General features: G+C 40.7%; 1 protein-coding gene across 2 annotated transcripts in view; it reads left to right on the top strand.

Moving 5' to 3' along the window:
* The first annotated feature begins 475 nt into the window (after positions 1-475).
* LOC134213625 (zinc finger protein Xfin-like) overlaps positions 476-22,307 on the top strand; it is a 54,517-nt gene continuing 32,685 nt past the window's right edge. Inside the window, exons 1-2 of one of the 2 annotated variants that reach the window (XM_062692855.1) lie at positions 476-744; positions 12,453-13,025. In XM_062692855.1, coding sequence (XP_062548839.1) covers positions 622-744; positions 12,453-13,025 — 696 coding nt within the window. In that variant the 5' untranslated portion in view covers positions 476-621. The remainder of the gene's footprint in view (positions 745-12,452; positions 13,026-22,307) is intronic. The other variant, XM_062692856.1, reaches the window with a different exon arrangement.

Below are 22,307 nucleotides of genomic sequence, written 5' to 3'. Positions count from 1 at the left end.
TGAAGTCGTATTAGTCTTCTCTTCAGTCCCCTATTGCAGTACCGTGGACCCCCGGTAATATGACCGTTTTTAATCTGAACACTTTTTAATTTGAACCCCGTTGGTTTGAACATCGTTCAAATTAGAAATGGTTCAAACGTCATTTACCACGTGGAATCGAGAGAAGAAAAATGGAACATCGTGAAATGGAACGCAGAATCAAAACAAACCAGTAAAGAGAGCAGCCAGAAACCAGTTTTTCTGATGCTTATAGAGTAACCAGAAGTTCAAATTAAAAGTGAACCCCGTTAATTTGAATGAGGTACCGTTCAAATTATCGGGGGTCCACGGTACTCAAATTAATTCATGAAAAAAATGTTACTTAGGTCCTTTTGAAAAGTTAAATGAGATGCAATGAGAACACCCCTGCGAGCTTGAGAACGTTTCTGAAGGGATTACTTGAAATGACATTCCAAAGTTGATCACCTGTCTTGCGTTGACCTTGTTTCGCTTCAACATTTTCGTCACCAGCGCGCCGGCATCTTGTCAATCGTAAAATTTTCACTTTTTGCGTTCGGGTTCCGTTTTATCCGCGTGAAAAGTGTCCGTAAATTAACCGGAGCGTCCGTAAATTGGTCCGCGATGGAGTCGTGCTGTCGCGCGTGTTCGCGGAGTGATGATTTCCGGCGGTTTTCGCTGTACGCGGTCGCTGAAGTGAGCCAGGAAGTGATCGCCAACATGATTCGAGACACCAGTGACACTCAGGTATATTCTGCCTTCATGATTTTTTCTAATGGAGGATGCGCCACCCAAAATTCAAAATTGATAATGCTCCCAAGGGAGCTAGGATGTTTCGATGCATTTTTAAATTTGATTTCACTGGGTTGCTTGAGCAAACTAATTGTAGAATATATGTTTACGAGAGGAAAAACACTATGTGGAAATTACCAAGGACAATGTGAAAAATGTTCCGAAGAATATGAAGAGGAGTGTAAATAAACTGGAGAAAAACTTTTTATTTTTCTTCACGCAAATCGCTTCTTTTACAATCATTTTCTGGCTTCACATGAAATTTTATTTTCCTTTGCTGTGGTCCCTTTTGCAATAGGGTGGATTAGTAGATTTCCTTCCTTACAGTCATAAATATTTTATTACCTATACAACAACTGCTTATGCTGCATTTGACATCACCGTAAAGCGGAGTAATGTTATTTCGCAACACCTATTAAAAATATTTTGTTGCGGGAATATATGTTTGCCTGGAAAAGGGTACACATCTTTTGTTTTTCTTTTTGTCTCCCGTGCCGCAAACATGTACTGCCGTGAATCGCATATATGTCCCATATGAATAAGAAACTCAGCAAAGATGGGACAGATATGCGATTCACGGCAGTGTAGATACCTCAACCCTATAATTTGATTATTTAGATTTCAGTTCAGGCCAAAAGAGAAACTATTATAGGAAAATTAGGTTATCCAACTCAATTTGGACCCCTACACATTTTGGACCTTCCTGGCTACATTTTCTTGATTTCTGAACTAAAAACAATGTCGCTGCTAAATCCCCCATTGGCTTCAGGAAAAGAATATTATTCAGCAGCTGTTTCACTAGTGTCCTGTACGAAAATAGCGATAATTGACCATGGTAAATTAGAAATTCTACTTTGAAGAGACTAAATTGAGGGTGTCCAAAATGTGTACTTTTGGGGTCCAAAATATGTTGCACTGTACTGTCCAAAACGAAGAATATTTCCATTTCAGAAAGTTACAATTTTCAGCGATTTATCAACACTTGATCCCAATTTCTAATTCATAAATGAGACTCCCATCTATGAAATGGTGTGATTTCCCCCTATATAAAACAGGTCATTTGATACATATGAGCAGTTATCGGTAAGCACTTCCTCTAGGGGTCCAAAATGGAACATTTTACCAAATATATTCAGCTAAAGAAGCTTATAAACAGAAAATATTGGAAAGAGTGTAATTATTAGTTTATTCATGTTACTATCATATTACGAATTGTCAGAGTCCGAGTAGTATGCCAAAACCCTTTTTAGTGCGATCGGATGATTTCTTTCCCACGACTGTTGCACCCAGTTCTGCTCCGTATAGAGCTTGCTGACGTTTACTCATCCTTCTCTTTCAAGCGCATGGGGAGGATAGGATTTGTTTTCATCGGGAAACGCTTCGGAAGCGTTTCCCGATGAAAACAAATCCTATCTCCTCCGTGCGAGTGCAAGAGAAAGATGATTAACGTCAGCAAGCTCTATTGCCTCCCGCTATTCCGGGTTGCGCATTCCAACTATTTGATATCACTCAAATCGGTGGTTTAGTGTGGGAACACAAAATCAGTATTTTTTCGAGTTAAGTAAAATTTATTTATTAAAAAGTATAAATATAATAAATTTTGAATAGAAACTAACCAAAAGTTAGGTAAATTTTACTTTACTTTTGTTAACATGAGATTACTTAACGTTATCACACTTTACTACCCTTGTTGAGTAGTTTTGCTTTGCATTTTATGACGACAAAAGGAAGAGAGAGGAAGACGCAAGAGATAAAAGTACCTAAACTCTTTGCATATGTACTTAAGGACGATGTCATAAAAACAACTACTTTCAAGACAAAATTTTCAAAACGACTTATCTGCTTTTGTAAACAAAGATTCAAACGACGATTTGACGAATCTGATAGCTCTTCCACACAAACTAACACCACCAATAGGTAGGTGGAGGTTTCCGCTACCTGTTGATGGTGTTGGTTTGCGTGGGAGAGCTGTCGGATTAGTCAAATCGTCGATTGAACCTTTGTTTACAAAAGCAGATAAGTCGTTTTGAAAATTTTGTCTTGTTTTAATCCTACACGGTTAGAAAAAAGTACCTAATTTTAGGTACTTTTTTCTCTTGCATCTCCCTCCCTCTTCCCTTTGTTGTCATAAAATGAAGAGCAAAACCACTCAACAAGGGCATTAAAGTGTGGGAACCCAACGTTGAGTAATCCCATGTTTACAAAAGTTGAGTGAAATTTACCTAACTTTTGGTTAGTTTCTATGTAAAATTAAGTATATTTTATTTGATATTAAGTGAATTTTACTTAATTTCAAGGAAAAATTACTTAATTTTGGGTTCCCACACTGAACCCCCGATTTGAGTGAAAAGTACCTAAAATTAGGTACTTTTTTCTAACCGTGTACTAAGTGTGTGGCCCAAAATAGCCGAAGCGAAATATTGTCTATCCGGAATAAATTTATACCGCTTTTTATACCGAAGTTGGATTTTTCTCCAGATACAGGCTACTTTCCCAACTTCGGAAGTAGTGCGCTGGATTCGACTAAAAATGCGCTAAACAACGCATCAATTAGTTTGACAAATAAAACTTCGGAAGAAAGTTCGGTTCGGAAGTCCCGACTTCCGAATTCTAACTTGGTGCTACGCCGACAATACGATGATAGCAGCACTCCGTGGGTGCGTGTGCACGCCACGGAAATCTGACAAGAAGAGGCCGAATTATGGCTAGCTGCTCACTGATTGACACGCTGAGATGTACATGTATAATCACACGCTGAAAGTAACTTACTTAAACCCCACACTAAGGGCACCTGGTGCAGGGTCCAGTACGAGAGTTACCTAAAAGCTTACTTTACGTGTAATAGTGCAGTAATAGTGCTGTCCAATGAACAGCTCGAAGTAGCTCGAAGTTGTCCCGTCCAGCTCGTTCTTTTTTGTCAACAAATGGGCATGAGCAGGACAAGGATAAACTTCGAGCTACTTCAAGCTCTCATTGGACAGCACTAATATTTAATTTTCAATTTCTCTTCGACTGCGTGGAACAACATATGTATGATCGAGTCCTTGTCTGTATTCTGGTTATGTCGAGATGGAACATACCTCTTGCAGAGAGAAAGTTAAGTCTTAAGTAAACATATAAAGGGATGTAACTTAGTGTTTCTCAAAAGACAAGCCAAATCATTTGACTTGACCATCCATCTGATTTACATAGAAAATCTTTGAATGTTTAAGGGGAATGGAGGTTGGCAACACACCATTACAAAAATCCGTATTTTTTGAAAAAGTGTTTGTGATATTGCCCGGTGTTGCACTAACACAATCACCATTTTCCGAAGGACGAAAAGAGACAGACGACACACCGCCACTGGTGAATCATTCAGAAAGCTGTTTTCTTTGTCCAACTTTCCTTGAGCCTTAAGCATTTGATAATCACTAAAACCTAATACGCTATTATCGCTATTATAGTTTCAAAACATTTTTTTTTATTAGAGTTGGTGTACGAAATATGGTTAGCAATTATAAAGCAATTCTTACATTATCATCACAACAACATAAATTTAAGAGGACCGACATATTTGGTCAGTGATTAGATACTTAGTGAAATATTGAACGAACTGTCCAAGATTCTCATCTTTGCTGGACAGTCACGAGTTGTATTTGTTGATGTTTCTTGCTGTCCCATGGCATTTTAACTTGAAAGTAAACGAAAATCCCTGTCCATGGATAAGGGGCTTGACGTTGATATTTCAAGTGTCTTAAAAAGATTTTTATTTTATTTTTATTTTTGTTGTTTAATAGAGTGCTTTTTTCAAACAAAGGTTAAGTTCAACACTAAATTAAAAAATTAGGATATTTTTCCATTTTTTATATCTCTTTCACAAGAATATCGTTATTTTAATGGTAATGGTTTGAAAATAAGCTCCGTAGAGAAACTTTTATCACATCTTACTTAAATAAGGTCAACAGTTATACCAAACACTTGAGGTACCATGCCTCCAAGTTAACTAATGGTTAGTGTCGCACGATCTAACAACAACTGCCTATTGGTAAATTTGGAGGTGCCGGCAGGGCTCAGTAGGGTCTAACTAACATAACTCTAATACTAACAAGACCCTGAAACAAACGCTTATCCAAATAGCATACATCTATTTATACTTGTAGTAGTAGCTAACAATAATTCATTTTGTACCCGTATAGCTGAAGTAGAATTTTAGTAGTGAAAAGTAGAATTTGTAGATTTACTAATTTGGCATTGGAGATAGTGAATGTATCTATTATATCTTCTCGATAATCTTTTTATTTTAGTCTCTCTAGCTGCATGGATCAACGCAAAAAAACTGTTTCTCTCTTCCTTCTATTAGGTTAGTTAGAAAAATTAGCGGATATATAGGGGACATGACTTAGTGTTTCTCGTATTAAGACAAATTCGCTGACCTTTACCTTATAATAAAATAAATGACCGATAGTAAAATAAATGACTGAAATTTAAAGATATCAAATAAATAATAAAAAACAAAAATAAATACATGACCATCGGTGGACAGAAAGACAAGAGACAGAGTTCTGTTTAGAATAGTTAATTGAGACCATTGCACTCACAAGATAGAGAATAACTAGTACCACTATTATTGCTACAAGACTAATAACTTGACCACTTACGGAAATGAGGATAGACCATATGATGCGTTGAATATTGTATACCCTGAATCTGAATAACTGAATTTTAGACCTCATTATTTTAATAAATAATAAAGGTTTGAATATTAGAAAAGGGAATAGAACTTGACAAAAAAAGCAATTACGGAACAACTGGACAGAAATTTTGTATAATGATCACTATTAGACTACTGAAACTTTAACATTTAACATATGACATTACTGTGACTGATAGGATACAATTAACTCGACAACGTATTGACAAACATCCGATACTCAACCGTTTTAAAATAAGGGAAGCTCTTCAATATGTCCATTTATTACAATAGTACTTAAATTAATCTATTTTGAAACTACCCTACCAGAATGATATCATTACATCTTTATTCGAAATTGTTACTTGGAAATGGCAACAGTACCACCCGTTGTCAACATAGACTACTATTAGGTATTGAATGTCGGTTCCAAGTAACTAATAATTAAATTTACATGTTAACTACTTATTCAGAAAACATCTATGTACATGTTGAGCTTCCATTATTTGTTCGGTTTATAATTGACAGACTGTAGATAGAAAGAATAATGTATCGGTATGATCACAATACAAACCCAGGCCGCAGTGACCTAGTGAGCAACATAGCTTGAGTCGTCTGCTAGTATTGTGTATCACATGGAGAGCCCAGCCGAGATACCAGTCTATTAAGACTACAGCTGGTCAACTCTCGAAAAAAAAAAAAAAAAAAAAAAAAATGTTTCTTGCTGTCCCATGGCATTTTAACTTGAAAGTAAACGAAAATCATTTCAGGAAAAAACCTTATACTATAAAGAAAATACCTATTATTTTAATTTTTAATTTGAATTGTATAACTCAATAATATGATACTCCTCATACAAAAATGCTTGAGTGCTATAAAATACTGTTCAACTCTATGGGAACAAAAAGTGATATACGACAACACGGAAGGCTAGAGCAATGGAAAGAGAATAATTACTATCAAAGGATGGAGAGAACTGGGGATGTGGAAAAAATACAGTAGCCGAGGAGGCGAGGTTAATCCATTCACCAAGCTACTGGTGTCCGTTGAAGATAAAATTTGCCGTAACAAATTCCGGGACGTTACCGCGTGTAAATTGAAGCTTGTTGACACCCTTGTAGCCGGGAGTGGAGTGTTGTTCCATTCCAGGAATTACCGCGCACGATTCGTCTCAGCATTCCTTGCCAGTGATCAGCGAGTACCATTCGCCAATTTTGCTAGGCCACACGTCACGTGACCGCTGGACGTCCGTTTTTGAGGTTAGGACCCAGTAAGATTGTGTGGTTGTGTGGTTTTGCGCCCGCTTGCTGGAATCTTAACTGTTAGGTTTTTAGCGTCTGTCGGCGGGCAATCGCAACCCCTGACTACCTACATAATGAGCATCAACTTACGGACCAAGGATACCCGTGCCGGTGACTAGCGAGACCCAGAAGCCAATTCACAAGATCAGACTCAGCTGGTGGGCAAGCACGCTTGTTACTGAGGAGAAGGACCAGGTAAGGTTGTGTGATTTCGTGCCCGCTTACCGGGGACCCTATCCAGTGCGGCTTGCTTTCGCCAGCGGGCACGTAAACCGACTGATAAACCGAGGCGAAAGAATTTGCTTCGAATGCCAAGCGGTTCAACCAACGTCAGCCCTGAAGTATACTGATATGGTCTGGTCGCACATATGAGTGTTGTTGAGTCCTCTTTCAGAAAGTTGTCGCCGACCCTGAGAGGGTATAGCCACAGGGCTGGCCGATCATAACATCACTAGATTTTTTGTATGTTTTGTTCTTCCGAATGATCCCCGATTATTGACTAGAATGAGAGAATAATTAGTAAATATAAGAAGCTTATAATCGAATGAATGATATTAGTCGACATCACCAAATTCTACAGGAAAATCAAACAAACAAACACGAACATGGCGACGACAATTAGAACAAATTCAAATCTTCATCAAAGGATTGCTTAGTTATACCGGGTAAAGCTGGGTACCGAAACATTAGTACACTGGAACCACAAAATGAGTACTAATTTGCTCTGACCCCAACATCTTGATTATTATGTCTATGGTAGTACTCCTTGCTGGACTAGGGGACAGCCAACCATTCACGAATTCGACCCTTGTCGGAGTTCTCGTCGGAGTCAGTGGAAAGTACTACTGAACTGTCAAAAAAGTTCATTTGAAGAGGACCGAATTCATTCGTGACGTCATGCTGCAGAACCTAATACGCGAGGAAAAGTGGATGAACGCTGTCATCAGAGGAAAAGTAGAATCACTGAAATTTAACACGGCAAGGTATAGCCAGTGGAATTGAAAATAATTTTAAAAATTACAAGCAGAGATTTTTTTGAAAATGATTTATTAGGCGGGATTAGAAATTCAATTAGGATTAAAAGTAGTACCATCTCCGGAATCATTTCAAGAAAAAACTTCATTGTCATTAACAATCAAATTAATATATGTATAATGTAGATAATAAAAATTCTAACCTCATGCTATAAATTATTTATAAATAAATTTTATTTTGAAATTTTGAAAATTATTTTGAAAGCTGCATTCCATACCTCGCTGTGAATTTGTTTTCATGATTCTACTTTTTCTTTTGATGACAGAATTCATTCTTCTCCTAGCGTATAGACCTTTGCAGGAGTTCATCAAATTCACTCACCCGATGGATTTTGACATTTGAGCGGGTCTTCCACTCGAACAAAAGTTCATTTTGCGTTCATTATGCGACCCGCTCAAACGTCACAATTTATTAGGTTCTGCAGCATGACGTCACGAATGAATTCGGTCCTCGTCGAATGAACTTTTTGACAGTTCAGTAGTACTTTCCACTGACTCCGACAAGGATCGAGTTCGTGATTGGTTGGCTGCCCCCGAGTCCAACGCGAAGTACTACTAATCAGTCATCAGTTTGAGGTTAGATACAGACGCTGCAGAACCTAATTGGGGGAGTTCATTTTGCGTTAGTCTAGTATAAGCGGTTAAAAAAGTTCATTCGGCGAGGGCCGAATTCATTCGTGACGTCATGCTGCAGAATCTTATTATTATTTATCGCTATTAGGTTCTGCAGCATGACGTCACGAAAGAATTCGGTCCTCGTCAAATGAACTTTTTTGACAGTTCAGTAGTACTTTGCACTGACTCCGACGAGGACTCCGACAAGGTTCGAGTTCGTGATTGGTTGGCTGCCCCCGAGTCCAACGCGAAGTACTACTAATCTGTCATCAGTTTGAGCTTAGATACAGACGCTGCAGAACCTGAAGTGAAGGCCACTTGTAGGGGAACGGTTCGCCACTTCATCTCATAGCTCCTATTTCCATCCCACCAAAAACAAAGCAATGGAAAGGAATTAGGTTTGTTTATTATTTTTGTGATTTTTTCAGCAGTGAGCACGCATGTTGATAAAAGGAAGCGTCGAATTTGGTGCCGTACTTCCTTGTTTAGCGATGAGATGGCTATATGTACAGTGAGATTGAGATCGGAACATTTCCCTATATTTTTTAAGTTTTTCTTTAGAAGAAAAGTAAATCTATACGGAAAGATCCAGCAAAGAGGATTATGTAGGGTGTACCTTCCAGCTATGAACTAAGTATAGCACATGAAAACTCGTCCGCGAACGTCCACAATTTAAAATTTGTGCTATTTGAAATAAATGCGATTTTTTATCATTTTCAAGCAAATTATTAACATATTTCTATATGAACTAGCACATTTAACGACGTGAAAAAAAGATACATTATGGTGTAAAGATAGTATGCATATTTTGTCATGACTATAATAGAAATAATAAATCGTTCATAGAGCACGTTGATATTTTTTTGGAAATCTCATATTTAAACCACTCCCTATAAATTCTGCATTAAATGCAGAGAAATCAGTAACAGTCCAAATTTTGGTTGAACTCATTCTTGTCACTCAATCATATCCATATCCTTTACATTTTCATTCATCATATCATTCATATACGTTTTCATATACTTTACATATCATCAGTATATCGTATATCATTAGGCTAATACGATGGTACTTTTATACCCAGGGAAGCCGAGACGATTTCCATCCGAAAATTTGTTAAGAAAATTATTTTGAGCTTATTTTGAAGTCGAGTCAAGTACGAGACACTGAAGACGACCGTACTGTTGAGGTCGAAATACGTATCTGTCAAGGTACAATCAAGTGGTGGAATTAAATGGGATGGTACAAACTTGTCTTATGACAAGGGAAAGGGATCCGCACTGGGAATCGAACCCAGCCACCCTCAGCATGGTCTTGCTTTATAGCCGCGCATCTTACCGTTAGGCTAATGGAGCCTCACCAGCCTTGGCAAGACTTTGTTTAATTTAAAAGGACTTGTGCCTAAATTTGATCCTAACTACCTATTCACACTTCAATTTGAAAACCTAGATTGGAACGAGCTGGAGCAAGCAACGGACCCAAAACTTTTCTTTGCACTCACCAAAGCGTTCATGTATAGTTTTAATCTCCGCCAGACGTTGAATCTCGGATGTTCTTGTCCTGGGTGGGGTGTCCATGGTCATCCGGAATTTGTTTTGAACCCGTTTTAGATGGTGGGATTTAGAGTAGCCAGACCGGTATGTCGTATTCGACCACAGGGAGGCTGATTTGCTTGACGGTTGATCAAAGCATGCAGTAGTTTCAACAAAACGTTACACTTCGGCACCGTCTTGTCAACCTGTTGTTGGAAAATAGACTTGCTGTCGAAGGTCAAGCCAAGATAGTCGGCCTCATTGACCCATTCCACAGTCGTGCCCTTGAGGATGATTTTACAGTCCCCATGCGGAATATGTTTACGGGATTTAGAGTTGGTGAAAATGATGACCTGGGTTCGCCGCGTTGATACAGATCTTCCAGCTGGTGAGGTACTCTGTCAGGGCATCTAGGCCTCGTTGGAGTTTTGCCACTAGCGCTCTGCTCATTCTACCATTGTAAACGATGGCTGCGAACAGAGACAGAATGCCACCTTATAGAGGTTCTGGCATGTCGTTGGTGAACAGGTTAAACAGCAGTTGGTGCACTGCGTGACGTCGCGATGCACGGGCCGATATCGCTCCCAGTCAACGACGGTGTTATCTATAACACCGGCCACCTTCAGGTTCTTCCAGGTGGTGGAACCATACTCCAGATGTACCAGGTAAAGCTGGTCGAGATATCTCCTCGTCTTGTCGTGACGAGCGATTTTATGCACGGCCACTGGCTTCAGTCCGCAACTTTCGAGCTCTGCTTGGAGCTCTTCCTCCTTCATATCATGGAGTCCTCACAGCAAAGCCTTAAGCGGCTTAGTGCCGGGATGGTCATGAGTGTAGTACTCATACTTGTGGATCTCGAGGAACTCCACGACCACAGTGGTATGGGCTTGAAAAAAGTGGGACATCTGCGAAACTAATGATTGGAGACTTTTGATTTATTCTGGAGCATAGTTTCCCAAAGTTGGGAGGTCGCGACCCCCCAGCATGTGTAAATCTTATGGAAGGGAATCGCGAACCCATAACTTTGGTAAGCTATGGTCTGGCGAGTGTCCTTATTTTTAGAGCACTTGATTGTAGGTGTTTCAAAAAAAAAAAACATTTTGTTGTAGAAGAGTCCTAAAGGCTAAAAATTATTTTCATATCACCTATCAAAGGTTAATTTTTATTGTTATCCCACATCCCACATATTGGCATTTACTTAGTGTACGAGTAAGGCAAAAAGTGGGACATTTAAAATCTAAAAAACTCACGTGTAATTTTGTGTATTTAAACACAAGCTTCAACCGCTAGACAAGAGTAAACAATAAAAATACAGAAGTTTCAGTGTACTAAAAAGTTGTGTGCGCCATTTTGCGCTAAAAAAACTTTGTAAAAGATGGTAAAAGTGCCTGAAGCATACGCTCAAAATTGATTTTAGGGACCTTCCACAGAAAACGTCACTTATCTTATACTATATAAGCCTCAGGTATGGGGTGTCTTTGGCAAAGTGGCTTGAAATACCATCCGCTGCAACTTTCCTGAAGACACTAGAAAAAATCAACAGAAACGAAGCAACACTGTGCACTGGATGGTCACTTCCGCCCCCAACGAGCTCAGACGTCTTGGATCAGCTTCCTGTACTGTAATCCGTTCCGCTAGCTTGCGGTCCGTGTTTCAGAGCCAAGATAAATTCACCGGTCTTGGTGCGGTGGACGCTTCGCATGTCCTGACCCAGCGCCGAAAGCTTTTCAGTCGTCTGGTTGTTGCTTTTCGCCTTTTTGGGGCTCTGCATCCCGATCTCCTCCGTCCAGACGAAGTTTGGCCTTAATGGTCGCACGTAGTTTAGGTTTCCGTTTGCTCTGGGCGCTTTTGTAGGAGCTGTTTCGGGTTAGGCGCAGTATTTTCTTCATTGGCCGTCAGTGCGAAATCAATCGCCTCTTGGAGTATAGTCGCTCCTCCAAAGAAGCAGAAAGCATCGGTTTGGGCACCTCTGTCAGCCACCACCCGCCTGATAAAAGCGTCCTGTTCTGTTGGAACAGCCTGGCGGAGCATCCAAAGGTTCTGTTTCAGTTCCTATTACTGATGTTCTGCCTTGCTCTCTCGAACTCGATGATATTATCGAGTTCCTTGACGGCCACCCACATCCTAAATCACTGCTGGGGAGATTCTGGTGCTGCTAGTTGCAACAAATCAGCTTTTCCACAGTTATTAACTGCGAGGTTGCTAAGCCAAATAACCATTTTTGCATTCGTATCTCCGGGTCTCTAATTAGCCTTGCGAGCAAAGGCTTAGGGTAGCCAATCCGGAGATTTCGGAGACCAAATTTCCTAAACCGAGGACCGAGAATCGAACCCAGTTACCTTCAGCAGTCTTGCTTTGTAGCTGCGTATCTTATCCATAGGTTCAGAAAGGCCCCATTATTAGGATTACTATTCTGTATTGTTTATGATTTCTTTATTTTCTTTAAAAAAAATCGAAGTGGAAGGACACAATTCAAAAACAATAATGAGGAATATTCGTCTTTTTCTAGGTTTCGACAGAAGACGGCTTACCACAACACATCTGTCCCGATTGCTTGATGACACTTAGTTTGGCATATTCCTTTCGGAAGCAGTGTCGTCGCTCCGAAGCTAAGTTTCGTGAATACTGGGGACGAAGAACACCAGCACAATCAGTTGATCAACAGCAGCAGCAACAACATCAGAGCCAGCAGCAAAACCTTCCTCGTCGCTCACAATCTCAAGTTCCGGATGATAGTTCCTTTGAGGCGGTCGCCACAAATATCAAAGAAGAGGTGGATATTTATGATTACGAATACAGTGTTCCGTCTGTCCACGATAACCAGTGGGTGATTCAGAACCCCCGAACCATTGGTGAAGGGGCGATGACAGTAGTACACAACACCGGTGGACAGTACTACGACGAGGCGGCTACATCTGGTGAGCCCGCAGGAGCACCTGATCGTGAAGGCCAGGGTATGATTCACGCAATGGACGATGCACCGGAAATGGGTGAAAGCTCAGGCCTTGGGCTGAAGGCAGGAGACAAATTGAAGAAAAATGTTCCCAACCCGGAACGTTACAGTCAGCGCATCCGACGCCAGGTGAGTACACTATAGATTTTTTTTTAATCTGATCGGTAATGAATGAGAAATGCTGTACCGAACTTATTTACAAAAAGCATGGAGCACTTAATTGAAGGTAGTCGTTCAGAATCTTGTAAATCTAATGATGAGAGTTGTCAGCCTTGAATCAATATTAAATTGCTGTGGGTAATGGACAATGCTGTTATAAAAATCAAGACTATATAATCAAATATGGGCTGTCGGATTTTAGGTATTAAGTATAATACGATCGTTTGATGCATTTTGATTGTAACTATGATTTTAATTTTTTATATACTTTGTGATATTGAATAAAAAAAGCTGGGCCAAACTTTTAAGTCCTATGGCAAAAATTTTCCTAGAGTAAAATAGGAGGACACCAAGAATTAAGATTTAGATCCCAACATAACCTCACTGCACTCAGTTCGTCAAACAAGTATCGTATAGTAATTGTTTTATTCCGATGACTTCTCAGTTCTCACTCCTATATAATTTTCTATCTCTGAGACTTCACAATCAATGTTCATATTGTTTCAGCATACAGGGGTTAACTGTTGGTACAGTGAGAGCCGTTTGAAATATTTACTAATCGGGATAAAATGGTTTATACATGCATAATTGTTTGATGTACTGCAGTCGCAAACAGGTAGTTGGACTAAATCGAACTATTTTCAGGTGCCGCCAAAATTTGCATCTAAGCGAAAAATGGCAGTCGATAATAGTGTGCAAAAGCAGACAATGGAAAATTCCGAAATGACACATCGGAGGCAGTACAAGACATATACCAAAAAACAGTTGCTCAAGGCCGTGGAAGCGGTTCAAAAAGATATGACCTATCGCGAGGCGGCCTCTCTGTTCAATGTGCCGTGTAGAACACTGCAAGACTATGCAGCGCGCTCCGGAGCTAAGCCCCAAAGACTATCCACTGTTAAAAACTGGTCCGAGCAACAAATGGCCGAAGCTTTGCAAGCAATTGAAGGTGGTATGAGTTACAGAATTGCGGCCACAAAGTTCAACATCCCACGCGCTACCCTACAGCGGCATACGAAGCATTATGGCATTAAAGGACGAGAGATAAGAAGTTGGACCAGCCTACAGATGGTTAACGCTTTGCAAGCCATCCAAGGCGGTATGAGCTTATCAAAGGCGTCCTCTACATTTCACATTCCTACCGGCACCCTATACGATTACACCAAGCGAAATAAACCACCACGTCTCCCCACGGAAACTGCTCCGGAAGTAGCAAATGAAGAAATGTTTTGCACGAGCGGAGATATCAAGAGTGGAATATTAGGCATGTTTACAGAATAATTTCAAGAAATTTATGAAGGAAATCTTACCTTAGTTGTTGTACTATGATTCATAATATATTATAATATTGTAAATAAAATAAACCTTATCCATTAGAATTTATATTTTCAATTGTTTTATTTATTAAGGCATTTTGATATAAAAAAGGCTGTCATCGTTATCAATTCGGAATCGCTTTTCGATTTGGGCGTACACGGTTTTGTATACCAATATTATTTTATGTTCCCCTATCTGTTAAAGAAGAGCTTATTTCATCGGATACATGCTGTGTTTTTCTCAGATAGGCCTTGTTTTGCCAGAAATTTTCTGTTCAAGGTTTGTTTTTGTATTATTAAAAATACTAACAAAGCTAATACAAAATTATTAAATGAATATCAATATTAAAATTTAATATAGGTATTGATTGAAAATGATTGGTAGAATCTTCTCCATTGTTGTGCACGTGCGACGGACGCTGGGTATTAGATCTTCCAACTGTTGTGTACCGTACGAGCGAATTCACTATTCGTTGTTTCGGGTACGTGACTGCTGTTGCTGCTGCTGCATGTTAATCCATTGAACTAAGAGGAAAATATCAATCCGTTTGAAGCTGATCGTATATACTTACTTGTTCATTTTCTCATCTATATCGTCTCGATTCCACTGACATTGACAATTCTCAAAACCTTCACGTTTCCACAGTTTTACCTTTCGTTGAGATTTCATCACTATGTTAAATGCTATCCGCATTTTACACAACTGCGACGCAGTTGTGCACTGCCCAGCGATTATTGTCTTATTTGTCTGATGGATACGGTTCTATACTTTTCCCCAGAAAGTACCACTTTCCGGAAAACCATTTCCCTGAATAGTAAGTAAGTAAACGAGTTAGATGTGCAAGGGCCATTTAGGATTTTTTTTTAATCTATCTTTTATTTGGAAGGCTCATTTGCCGTGAAGCGTTACGGAGCCGGAATCATGTTTTCAAATACAGTTTATTATGATTCTTATACACTAATGTTAGTTTTGGGGAACCGTAAGACTCGCGGTTTGGTCGAGGTTAGGGAATACAATAATATTGAAGGAAAGGAAGGGAATTTAGGGTGCTTAAATTAATTACATATGAGGCCATTTAGGATTGTTAGAAACTAGAATCAAATTCGACAACGTCAGCCCACTCGTATTCGTTCTCTTTTCGTATATCTTATCAAACGTAGATTCGTTTTGTGTCGATGTAGATGCTGTTTGCAGTTCTATGTTCAAAGGAGCGAAATCAGCCTGAGAAAACAATTCATCGATTTCCAAGGATGAAGCTGCTGATGGGATCTTATTACTAACGAATATAAGTGTCCTTGCATTTTGTTCCCCGATGGGCCGCTTCGCCACATTGCAGGCAAGATTAAGGCTGGTTTAAATATGTTACCATTGTAGTCTCGTTACCAATAGTGACAAATGATGGAACATGCCTGAGTAAATTCATTCTCAGCAGCCGGACTCCGTTAGATATTCCTGGAAAATAGTGGTTCTACATTTCATCCCTGATCGAAATAACTTCACCAAATTTCAGTATGAAATCAGCTATGTGGAGTTATGTAATGGTGGAGAGATGCATGACCCGAATCGTCTTAGCGCGTTACTATTTCATGTGAATGCATTTCGATAAGCACACACAGAGTACAGCTGTATGCTCTTCACATCTGAATACTTCAGATTGATATCGGTATCCAGAAATTGCTTTACTTTCCTAGCATCGGGACGAACTGGGAGTACACTAAAATCTATGACTTATGTCAACCGTCTAAATCGAGTTAAGCAACCTCCATTTAATTCCACCAATTATTCCGATATCTACGAATAGATTAAACTAGTAGATGATGCCTTATTTGGTAACATGCATTTTCCCGGAGTATTCCTCTTGAGTAATCTAGGCATTTAACGGGGTAAAAGAGTAGATGACTCCTTCTTTAAAAACAATGGCTCGGAATAAGAGGAAGCATAAATGGATGCTTCTGGAGGCGCACACGTTTTCTCAAACTGAGACAAAAGAGTATAAATGGCTTTTAAGCAAGCGTTTAGCGTTTTTTTTTTTTTTTTTCAATTAGCGTTTATTTGAAGGCTCAAGCGCTCGAAGGCATAACGGAGCCGAAAGTCAATTGAAATTTTATTACAATTTCATCTTTTGCTTCTTATGTTCTTATGTTAGTTTTGGGGAGCCGAAAAACTCGCGGCTTAGTCGAGGTTAAGGAGTACATACAAAAAAAAATTGGATGGGATCGGGGCTTGGGATTATATTGGTGTCCGTAGGTAGCGTTGATGCAGTCTTCCCATGATGATTGGTGTGGTTCAGAACAGGGACAAACTGCAATGATATAAGCAAAACGTTTCTACCGAGCGGAGAGGGAGAATACAAGGTGGACATGGCCCTACGAATGGGGGGAGAGGGAATCAAACAATGACGTTGATGCGCTTCAAAAAATTGTGAACAAGGGCCATGTAGTCAATATCAAGCTTTCCCAACACATCTCTAATGTCCTCATTTTCTGGTTTCCCTCGGGCACGGAGGGATGCATATAAATCGGACCTGGCAATACCGTATTCGGGGCAGTTCCAGACAACGTGATTGATGTCCTGATAGCCTGCCCCACAACCGCATCGATTGCTGTCTGCGAGCCCTACTCGATAGGAATGCGCGTTTAGTGAGTAGTGGTTGGACATTAGACGACACATTAACTTAATAAAGTCTCGGCTAAGGTCCAACCCCTTGAACCAAGGTCTTTTCGAGACCTGCGGGAGAATGGAATGTAACCACCTACCCAAATCTCCTTCATCCCATTTTCGTTGCCAACTGAGCAAGGCCTGTTGACGAGAAATTGAAAAAAATTCGTTAAAGGTGATTTGACGCTCGTATATATCACCTTCCATAGCGCCCACCTTGGCAAGTGAGTCCGCTCTCTCATTACCCGGGATCGAGCAATGTGAAGGGACCCATACCAAAGTGATAGTATTGATGAAGTATTGATCAGAGGGAAGAGAGGCAATTCGCTCTAATGCGTAGTGTATAGCTGCTAATTCTGCAACATATACGGAACAAGGATTTTGAAGTTTTCGAGCGGCGCTATGCAATTCGTTGAAGACACCAAATCCAGTGGATTCATTTATTTTTGACCCGTCGGTGAAAAACTTTTTGACGCAACTGACATGGCTGTATTTACTTGTGAAAATTGGTGGTATACACTCCATTCGGAGAGGATCTGGAATTCCATGGATCTCTTCTCTCATGGTCAGATCAAAAACTACAGAAGAACTGGAGGAGTCTAAGAAGCAACCATGATGGGGAACGTTCGAAGAAGGGCCAATCTCCAGGCTCATGTACCAGTAGTACAGTGTCATAAATTTTGATTGGAAGTTTCGTTCGATTAGCTTCTCAAAATTCTCAATTACCAATGGATTTAAAACCTCACACCGAATGAGGAATCTGAACGATATTTCCGCGATGCGATCTGATAAAGGAAGTACTCCCGCGAGTACCTCTAAACACATTGTATGAGTCGAGTTCATACAGCCTAGCGCGATGCGGAGGCAACGATATTGAATGCGTTCGAGCTTCAATATATGAGTTTTCGCGGCGGCTTGAAAACAAAAACTACCGTATTCGATAACACGACAAGATCGTTGTACGATATAGCTTTATCAGATCTTCCGGGTGGGCTCCCCACCACGTACCGGTAACTGTCCGCATGAAGTTGATTCTTTGTTGGCATTTCTGATACAGATGTCTAATGTGCATTCCCCAGGTGCCTTTCGAGTCGAAACAGACCCCTAAATATTTATGTGAAATGCCTTGAGAGATTTTCTTACCCCTAAGATGAAGCTTTAATTTTGCTGGCGTATGCTTCCTAGAAAAGACAATCAGCTCAGTTTTCTCCGGAGAGAATTCGATACCCAGCTTCAAAGCCCAAGTAGACAAATTGTCCGATGTCTTTAACATAAAAACTGTAAAGAAGGGGACTTAAACATGAGCCCTGGGGGAGACCCATGTAACTAATTCTTGAAGTTGTTGAGTTTCCATGAGAAAAACTCATATGTTTCTCAGACAACAAGTTGTACAAATAGTTATTTAGTATTGGTGAAAGCCCACACTCGTGGAGTTTGTCTGAAAGGACGTCAACGCAAACTGAGTCAAAAGCCCCCTTAATATCCAAGAAAACTGAACCCATTTGTTCTTTTTGAGAATAGGCCAGTTGGATTTCTGTAGTAAGCAACGCAAGACAGTCGTTCGTTCCCTTGCCTCTGCGGAATCCAAATTGAGTATCTGATAGAAAGCCATTTGATTCGACCCATCTGTCGAGCCGATTGAGAATCATCTTCTCTAACAGCTTCCGTATACACGACAACATCGCGATTAGACGGTACGAGTTATGATCCGAAGCGGGTTTATCGGGTTTTTTGATAGCGATCACCCTCACTTGTCTCCATTCATCCGGAACAATGTTGCTTTCCACGAATTGATTAAATAAATTCAGCATGCGCCTCTTCGCGACGTCTGGGAGGTTTTTAAGCAAGTTGAATTTAATTCTATCCATTCCTGGAGCGGTATTATTACATAAATGGAGAGCAAGTGAGAAATCAACCATCGAAAATGGGGCATCCATCTCGTGTTGACCGGAGGTTGCTTCGCGTGCGAACCGTTGAATTGGGACGGAATCCGGACACACTTTTTTGGCGAAAGCGAAGATCCATCGAGGGGAACTTTCCCTATCTTCGTTAATCGATGACGCGTTACGCATTCTTCTCCCGACGGCCCAAAGTGTTTTCATCGACGTTTCGCGCGAAAGACCATCAACAAAATGGCGCCAATAACCGCGTTTCTTAGCATTCGCGAGACTCTTAAACTTACGTTCAAGAGAGGCATAACGATCGTAATTATCTCGAGTACCACGCTTTCGATAGTCCTTGAACGCGTTGGACTTTTCCCGATAGACTTTGGTACACTCTTCATCCCACCAAAGAGGAGAAGGCGGACGGCGACGTATTTGAGATCCCGGTATAGATCGACGCTGTGATTGAACTGCGCTGTCTAGGATTAGCCCGGAGAGAAACTGGTATTCTTCCAGCGGAGGAAGAATATCGACCAAATGCTCACCGACGATGATCGCCTCGGTGTATCTTCCCCAGTCAATGTGTTTCGTGAGGTCGTACGCAACGTCAATCGAGACTGATACGATCCATTGGTGATTGAGATTTCGATCGGCAAGTGATCACTACCATGGGGATCTTGAATTACTTTCCACGTACAATCCAATGTTAGTGAAATCGAACAGATTGAGAGGTCAATTCTACTTTCGAGTCCTGAAGGTGCCACACGTGTTGCTTCTCCGTTATTTAAATATGTCATATTGAAGTAGTCGCACATGTCGTAAATCAACGAAGAACGGTTGTCATCGGTAAGTTCCCCCCAGGCCGTACCGTGTGAGTTAAAGTCTCCTAGAATCAACCGTGGCTCAGGCATAGCGGAGCAGATTTCGTTAAGATCTCTGCGTCGCATAGAAGCATTCGGCGGTATATACACAGAGGCTATGCTGAAGCTTTTCCCTCGTCTGGTGACATGACATGCGACTACCTCAGTGCCTGTCATCGAGGGAAGATCTATTCTGTAAAAGGAGTGGAGCTTGTTGATCCCCAAGAGCACCCCTCCATATCCATCTCCTCGATCTTGGCGAATAATGTTGAAATCGTGGAAAGAGAGAACTTTGTCTGGAGAAAGCCATATTTCACTAAGAGCAAATGCGTCACAACATGAGCTGTGAACTAAAAACTTAAACGGATCCAGGTTTTTAAAAATACTCCTACAGTTCCACTGCAGAACTACGATCTTATCCCCGACCTCGTTGGTTAAATTAGCCATCGAGGAATAAGATTGAATCAAGAACAGGCCATTTTGAAATCAATTGCTTCAATAAGGGTTTCACCAGTGAGATTATCATGTTGATAATGTTTCTCACTGCGGGAGAGATTTCTAGAGTATTGAAGATGAAATCCACAATCCCTGTAAGAGTCAGTTTATCGGGTATCTCAGCATGGTTAGGTTGTACCGCCTGATGACTTTGTTGCTGATGTAAGCTTCCTGGGCGAAAACTGGAACAGCTGGGGTTTTAGATGTTCCCGGAAGTGGCGGGAAATTGCCAGCCGCAAACTTGAACCCCATAGGAGAAACTTTTTGGGGTTTCCCACCACTTGCTAATTTTCCAGGGGAGGGTCGAGTACTCTGTTCAACGACAGGAACATCTAGAAAAGCGTGCTGGCGTTTTGGCCTGCACCTTGCTCGCTTTCTTTTTGTCCCTGTTTCGATGACAGTGTATTCTTCACCGTCCCCAGAGTCTGAGCCTTGATCATCTAAGGGCAGGGAAGAGAAGACATTTGAGCTGGCGATAGAACGGGTTGATGGAACAGCGGCTGGGGCAAGCGTCTTCAGCATTTCTGCATAGGATCGCCTTGACCGCTGTTTTATTGAGCGGATTTGATGTTTCCACCTCTCTATATACCGAGCACACGCAGTGAGTTCATGCGGAGCTTCGCCACAGCAGGTACACTTCGGCTGTTTACTGCAGAGACCCTCGGCATGCTGCTCACCGCATTTGCTACACCGTGGTTTATTGCAGCAGTAGGTCTCTGTGTGACCAATCTGCTGGCACTTTTTACAGTGCATTACGGTCGGTATATAGAGGCGCACTGGTAATCGAAGTTTCCCTAGAACAAGGTGGTCAGGAAGGGCAGACCCAGAAAAGGTCACACGATACGAATCAGACGGTTTTTTGGTGCCATCTTCTGACACGTAATTCATTTGTCTGACATCAACAATCTGAACTGTTGGGACCGCTCGATTTTTAAACCCCCCAGCACCAGTCTTGATGTCAGCACATGTTAGAAACGGCTCGGTGACCACTCCTGCAATCTCGACTTCACTGCTTGCGATGTATACGTGATATTCCAATCGAAAGAGCTCGAAGGCAGCAATTCTGTTGGCCTGTTCACGATCACTTACAGTGACTCGTAACTTATTACGGCTTGGGGCATTCACTTCAATAACGCCCTGAAACGATTTTGCCAGATCTTTTTCGATTAGCAATTTGTTTAGCGGTTTACCTTTGGGCCGAAAGAAAACCAGAAATGGGCCCTTAGATCCGGGCGGGTACGCTTTTAGGCGGGGTGTCGCCAGGGGTGAAGATCCACTTGCCTGGTTAGTATCCATAGGATCAGGAGAAGGCAGGTTAAAAGTCCCAGGAGAATTTGAGTTGATGACCGGTTTGTGCAAAACAGTTTCAGCGGGAGTTGAGCCGGTTTCGGTGCTATGTTCGCTTTGTGGTGGAAAATTTCGCTCATTAAATTGCTCGTATACCGGGGATGGAATGTAATCATCGTCAGAAATTTCGAATTGCGAATCACCCCCGCCTTTGTCATCAGTTTCCATTGCGGAGAATGATCACCGCAACGAAAAATAAGATGATTCCAATATCGAAACAAAGAGCACGCAGAATATTGCAGTTATTCCAACAATTCCAACAAAGAGGAAAAAAAAAAGTGGCGTATAAATAAAATAAAAATAAAAAAGTTAGGGACAATGAATAAAAAATGAAAAAAAAAATATAACGAAAAAAAAATATATACGAAAGAGTTAGAAAACAAAATATGAAGAAAAAAAAAATAGTGAAAAAAAAAATTAATAACGAAAAAAAAAATATAACGATAAAAAAAAATAACGGTAAAAAAATTGGGGTTGTATACAAGACACGACCGCTCGACGTAAACTACGTAAAACCAATTATAGCACACTGAACTAACTATTCCGCTCTATATAGAAGAGAAGGAACCATCACACGACAATACTACCCAGCCCAGCATCTCCCACTCTATGAAGGAGTAGGGACTCCACTGTCTAGCGGCTGGGCCACCTTATTCATAAAACCCAGTTCAATAAAAGATAATACCCTAAAA

Source organism: Armigeres subalbatus, chromosome 2 (assembly GCF_024139115.2).
Source record: "Armigeres subalbatus isolate Guangzhou_Male chromosome 2, GZ_Asu_2, whole genome shotgun sequence".
NCBI lineage: Eukaryota > Metazoa > Arthropoda > Insecta > Diptera > Culicidae > Armigeres > Armigeres subalbatus.
The sequence above is the reverse complement of the archived record's forward strand: the minus strand, read 5'-3'. Positions and strand labels throughout refer to the sequence as shown.